At 38.0% G+C, this 6,588-nt stretch overlaps 1 protein-coding gene across 1 annotated transcript in view; it reads right to left on the bottom strand.

Annotated features, from left to right (window-relative positions):
* LOC107568614 (neural cell adhesion molecule 2-like) overlaps positions 1 to 6,588 on the bottom strand; it is a 129,526-nt gene that overhangs the window by 92,218 nt on the left and 30,720 nt on the right. The window contains exon 5 of the mRNA XM_016254580.1: positions 2,465 to 2,671. Within this exon, the coding sequence (XP_016110066.1) occupies positions 2,465 to 2,671 (207 nt within the window). The remainder of the gene's footprint in view (positions 1 to 2,464; positions 2,672 to 6,588) is intronic.

Raw genomic sequence — 6,588 nt, 5'->3', positions numbered from 1 at the left:
ATATATATATATATATATATATATATATATATATATATATATATCCCTCACATTTTTACAATGCTAAATATACTGATTTTTACTAAATACTCAATTTCAGACTTACTTTTTGGATTCACATTAGACCAGTCTACCTTTTTGTAACTGACTTTAAACAGTTGTGACCAGTCTTAAAGAAAATACATTAGCTGACTAACTATTTAAGACTAGTCTAAGCAGTTTATGCAACCCATCCCAGGACCGAGTTTGGACACCTCTGCTCTAGGTAATCACAGCGTGCTGATATACAGCCATATCGCACAGCTATAAGAGTGTGATATTGCGTATACAGGTGCATCTCAATAAATTAGAATGTCGTGGAAAAGTTCAGTAATTTCAGTAATTCAACTCAAATTGTGAAACTCGTAAGTTGCTTGAAGTCCAGTGTTAAGTTTCCACAGTCTGTGATGATTTGTGGTGCAATGTCATCTGCTGGTGTTGGTCCATTGTGTTTTTTAAAACCAACGCCACGGCACCCGTTTACCAAGAGAATTCAAAGCACTTCATGCTTCCTTCTGCTGACCAGCTTTTTGAAGATGCTGATTTCATTTTCCAGCAGGATTTGGCACCTGCCCACACTGCCAAAAGCACCAAAAGTTGGTTAAATGACCATGGTGTTGGTGTGCTTGACTGGCCAGCAAACTCACCAGACCTGAAGCCCATAGAGAATCTATGGGGTATTGACAAGATGCAAATGAGAAACAAGAGACCAAAAAATGCAGATGAGCTGAAGGCCACTGTCAAAGAAACCTGGGCTTCCATACCACCTCAGCAGTGTCACAAACTGATCTCCTCCATGTCACGCCACATTGAGGCAGTAATTAAAGCAAAAGGAGCCCCTACCAAGTATTGAGTACATGTACAATAAATGAACATACTTTCCAGAAGGCCAACAATTCACTAAAAATTTTTTTTTATTGGTCTTATGAAGTATTCTAATTTGTTGAGATAGTGAATTGGTGGGTTTTTGTTAAATGTGAGCCAAAATCATCACAATTAAAATAACCAAATTCTTAAACTAATTCAGTCTGTGTGCACTGAATTTATTTAATACACGAGTTTCACAATTTGAGTTGAATTACTGAAATAAATGAACTTTTCCATGACATTCTAATTTATTGATATGCACCTGTATACAACAGTTTGATGGCACAAGTGTAAATAAAAAAGAGACAACAACAGAGTGTCTTTAACAACCCTCTTTTGTATGGAACTATTTCCTTCTGCCATGGATTAAAATCTTAGTCTGAAAGTTTAACAGATGAGTCCAAGCCTCCGTTACTAATTCGAAAACTTCACTTTAGATCTAGTAACGAAAGAATGTTGAGTTACTTCATTAAACGCTTATTGTATTACTGTATTAAACGTTTACTGTATTATGTAGAGTACAGTTTTATAAGAGAGAGATGGACTGAGCGAGTGTGATTACCTGCATCTGATACAGCATTCACTCTTCAGCTCAATCTCATATTCACAATAAAACTTTAGTTTAAATGTCCGCTGATGAAAGCAATACCTTTGTCTTACTGTCCTTTCATCTGTTAAAGGTGACTTCTGATGACAGCGCTCCTCACTGCATTTGTTGGCTGCATCTTACAAGATGTTGTTGAAAGTAAAAATAACTTCCTTGTTTACAACCCTCCCTGCACTCTATTCAGAAGGGCTCATCCCTATGCCCTAATCCCTTCAAAACTATTTGTTTTGGAACACACTTCTGCGTCTTAATGTGACGATTAAGGAGGTGCCTTCATCGCACATTTTGCTCACTGGTTGACCCCCAATTGTCTTTTACGTTAAATATTATCTATATTTCTCTATGTAATGTAATATGTATTTGTAATTGATATTGTGTCTATGTATTTGAAATATTTGAATGGACTGATAAAGGTAGCTGTAAAGTATTTTTGTTGAAGTACAATGTCGTTTTGACCATAATAATGTACCAATTCTAACTCGTATAAATATTACAGTAGTATAGAAAAATACTATGCATACATTTATCCGTGAAGTAAATGTCTGTGATGCCAAACAACTTCTCTGTGCAAAGGATCATGGGTGCCTGAAGTGTCCATCAGTTGTAGCCTTCAAAGTCCTTCATTCCGAAGGGCCCTTTGAAGTGGCCAGTTTTGAGCACTTTGGTTTGGAACAACCCTTCAATATGGCGGCCATGATTGTTTTCACTCCAAAGTGCCCTTCGGAGGGCGATATATCCCATTTGGAATGCACCGCCTGTTTCAGTCTCTTTCAATATAAAAGTTTTTTTTTTTCATTTTAAAAATAAAATAAATAAAATTTTTACTTTTATCCAATAGAATCCCATTATGATTCCGTAAGCATTCCTCCATCATGATCTTGGCTAGGGTAAGTGATTGATTTCCAAACACTTGTACTGACTGACTCTCATAGAGTTATTGCAGTAACTCACGGTAAATCTCCAGCACCACCGTGGCCTCCTGGCTTTGTCCTTTGGCGTCCACAGCCTGACATCGGTATATCCCAGCATCCTCAATGATGGCATTGTAGATCGTCAGCCTGGACCGCACACCCTCCGTATGCACAATCACTCTCTGGTTTGAGATGATGCGCTCACCTTGAGGACTGAACCAGTTTATGCTCAACGGTTCACCTATGGCTGAAAAAACATAACATATAGGCGTTTATTAATGCAGTTAGAAGTACAGTAAAACCTCACATGCACACTTCCATAAAGCCTGTTTCTGAATGAAAACTCTGCAAACCTCAGATGCATCTGAACGAATGTCTCACTTCCATACTGATCTGGCTTTACGCTCACTGTAATTTGTGACAGCTCTTTAGCTCTGGCAGCCAGTGGCTTTAATAAGGCCACATGGAGAATTAGCAAGTGCCATATGCAAACTCCAGCTGCTCTGGTCTGTAAAGCTGCTCGGCTCAAGGTCACAAAGCAGCCACGTGGGAGTCTGTATTTCTGGCCCTCTGCAAAGGGCCTGAACTCTCCAGCCTCCCTGCGAAAGCACTGGAGTCCCAGGACGTGATCCAGCATTCTTAAAAAAACTTTTTTTTGTAGGCGAAACAGACCAAAAACAGACATCATTGTGTCTAAAATGTAACTCACTTAATACTAACATCTTGTTTGTTGCACTGTTGTATAAAATCAATTCATTGGTGATCACACTGATATCCAGGAAAACAACACTCTTGCTTATGTGATATTACTTAACTATCATGAGATATAAAAAACAAGAACTCTTACAGGGCATTTTTTTGCCTCCATATTTTAAATTATACAGTATTATAACTTCATGAATAGACTTCATCCTGCATTAAAAGACTCTCAAAACTTATTTTAGTTTTTTGCAAAGTGAGTTACATAATGTCAGCTCGCACATCGTCAAAACAATTCTTCATTTATATATTGCAATTTTTCCACATAACTGTGAGTATAAGGAAGTACAAATTGTTAGTTGTAAATAACATGTCTGAATTGTGAGATAAAACAAAAGTTGCAATTACCCTTTTTTTGGCATTTTTGCAGTGGAAACTTTCTAAGTATGTTAAAAGTTCTTCATAGAACCATTGATGCTAATAGAGAACCTTTATTTTTAAGAGTGCAGGACGTCAAGTCACATTTCACATATATTTCAGTTGTACATTCAAAAGCAACATGTTGCACAAAGTGATGCACAATGAGATTAGCCAAAACAGAAAACTGTCCATATCTGAAAACTGTATTTCCAACCTCAGATAACCCCAAACTACTCAGCAGTGGAGTGAGTGAAATAGCACTAATGGTAATGCTGAAGTTCATTGTGTCCTTATGAGCTGATTTATTGTGTGTATGTGGCAGACGGCCGTCAAATGCCCCCTCATCCTTCAGCGCTGCTCTCTCTGATCAATCTCTTCCTGGTTGCTCTTGTGCTTTATATTGACAGAGCTCCGGCAAGGTGCTTCCTGGTCGGATGCACGATGAAATTCATGGTCTCTCTCTTTATTTATTCCTTCTCTTTCTAGCTTGTACTTATTTGAACAATGTCTAAGAACTTGGTATTACAACCACTTCTTGTGTCTGTTTGCCTCTTTAAGAAGAATCGCTTTATGTATCCCCCAATTGTAAGTCGCTTTGGATAAAAGCGTCTGCTAAATGACTGAATGTAAATGTACTCGGCTTCCATTGTCTAGTTTTCTTGCCACTCCTTTGTTGTCATGGTGATTCATGTTATCAGCACAGGTGTTTGTCATTTTACCCTTATTTGTCTGGTATTTAATTTGCAGTCTTTTCAATTCTCATTTGTCTTGTCACGTTTGCGTTTATGTATGTTACTACCACCCCTGGCAAAAATTATGGAATCACCACACTAAGATGATGTTCACACAATTTTTCTTTTTTTACTTCACAACAAATAAACGAATGTCAGATATGACAAAACATTTTTTGTTTAATAATCCAACACTCTGGTTATGTGAATATACCTCAAACAAATTAAATTAATTATTGCAAAACTGTTTTCCATATCAACTAGAGGAAACAATTATGGAACCATTCAATGTTGAGGGGGAAAAAAATTGAATAATCAACCAAAAAACACAATTAGTACTTTGTTGCTCCTCCTCTAGCTTTTATGATGGCCTGAATTCATTGCGGCATGCACTTCACTAATGCAAACAATATTCTTCATCAAGCTGGTTCCAACTTTCTCAGATAGTGGTTGACAGGTCAGCTTTGCAAGATGGGCTTTTTTCAATTTCCACCATACATTTTCAATTGGATTGAGATCCGGACTGTGTGCTGGCCATGTCATTGAGTTGATATGCCTTTCCTAAAGAAAAGCTTTAACACTATTTGCTCTGTGGCAAGATGCATTATCATCCTGAAAAAAATAATCTTGATATCGTTATCACCAAACTTCTTTTATATCGATGGAATGAGAAAAGTGTCCAAAACTTCAGTGTACACCTGTGCATTGACTGTTGAGGTTGGATTACCATTTTCCCTGGTCCTTGATCCGACATGCAACCCCATATCATAAATGAGTTGGGAAATTTCATTGTTTTCTACAGGCAGTCATCTTTATTCATTTCATTAGAACGGCACCAGACAAAAGTTCCAGCATCATCTCCTTGTCCAAGGCAGATTCATGTTTCATCACTGAATATCACTTTCATCCTATCATGCACACTCCATGACTGCTTCTCTTTAGCCAACTGTAAACTTTTTTGTTTCTTCTTCTGTTTAAGTGTCAGTGCTGGTTTGGTTTCTTATATGTAAATCCCATTTCATTCAGCCGGTTCCTTACAGTTCTGTCACACACATTGACTCCTGTTTCTGCACATTTGTTTTATCATTGTTTTGTTGTGCATTTTCTATTTTCAATGCAAATTGCTTTGAGTTTTCTATCCTGATGCTTTGATGTCTTCCTTGGTCTGCCTGTATGTTTCCTTTTATAACCTTTCCATTTTGTTTATACTTGAACCAAATTTTAGAAACAGCTGACTGAGAACATCCAACAACGTTTGCCTCACTCCGTGTAGGATTTCAGTCTTGAGTTTTATAATCCTTTCCATCATTTCAACCAACAGCTCTCTTGTTGGGCATGTTTCCTTTCTATTGTAGCGTCTGCTTAGGATCATTGAGGGTCATGGGGGCTTTATGTCTTAGAGACCCTTTCAGCCTTTTGACATTTGCATATAAATTACAGTCCTGGCCCCAGATTCTACAGTTATATGGGTGCTAAATTGCCAATGGTCTTTCCCCCATTATCAAGAAGATGGTAACCAGATCAACTCTCTGGTCTCCCCATCGACTTCAAACACATTCCAATGTCCTAAGAGTCATCACAGTACCTGGCACCAGATGTCTGATGGCCAGCGAACTACCCCCATGCTCGCAATACACATAACACACACATAAAGACATTTTCTTTATTTAGACTATAATTAATCAGTTACAATTGAATCTGGTATATGCATGTGTTGATTGTATGTTTCCCTATTATATTAGCCTAGTTACAACTCTTTATTTGTATTAGTTAGACTCTCAATGCTTATATTCAGGTATATGAGTGTATCTCTGCTTTAAGATTTTCTAGATGTTTCGTTCTTGGTATCAAAATGATCTGCTCTGTATTCCTCAAACAATGATGTACACTATGTGATCGTGAAATGCATCATACTATTTGTACCATATTTTGGGTAAAACCGCACCAATCCTCCAGACCAGCAATAAACATGCTAATGGGCCATAAACCGAGACAAAGAAAGTTTCTCCCGCTCAAAATTCATGCCTCCGATTGGCCATCCCACCCAAAAGGTGGGTGTGGATAGGAACTTTCAAAAGTCTTCAGCTCAGACTAATCTTGGCTCAAAAACCTCTTCTTCTTGAGACGGACACTATCCAAGACTCCTCAAAACTCTCCTCTTGACTTTGATTTTCCGGCAGTTTTTATCTTCAAGTAACTTTGTCGATCCGCGGTGGACTTTCCTATCTTCAGAGGAACCAGAGCAAAACCTCCAGCTCACTTCTAAAAGAACTCATCAAGAACCTCCGTTGTCTACCGCATCAGGACTCTTGTT

This window comes from Sinocyclocheilus grahami, unplaced genomic scaffold, assembly GCF_001515645.1.
Source record: "Sinocyclocheilus grahami isolate Dianchi unplaced genomic scaffold, SAMN03320097.WGS_v1.1 scaffold1263.1, whole genome shotgun sequence".
Classification (NCBI taxonomy): domain Eukaryota; kingdom Metazoa; phylum Chordata; class Actinopteri; order Cypriniformes; family Cyprinidae; genus Sinocyclocheilus; species Sinocyclocheilus grahami.
Note: the sequence above shows the minus strand (reverse complement) of the source record. Positions and strands in the feature narration are given on the sequence as shown.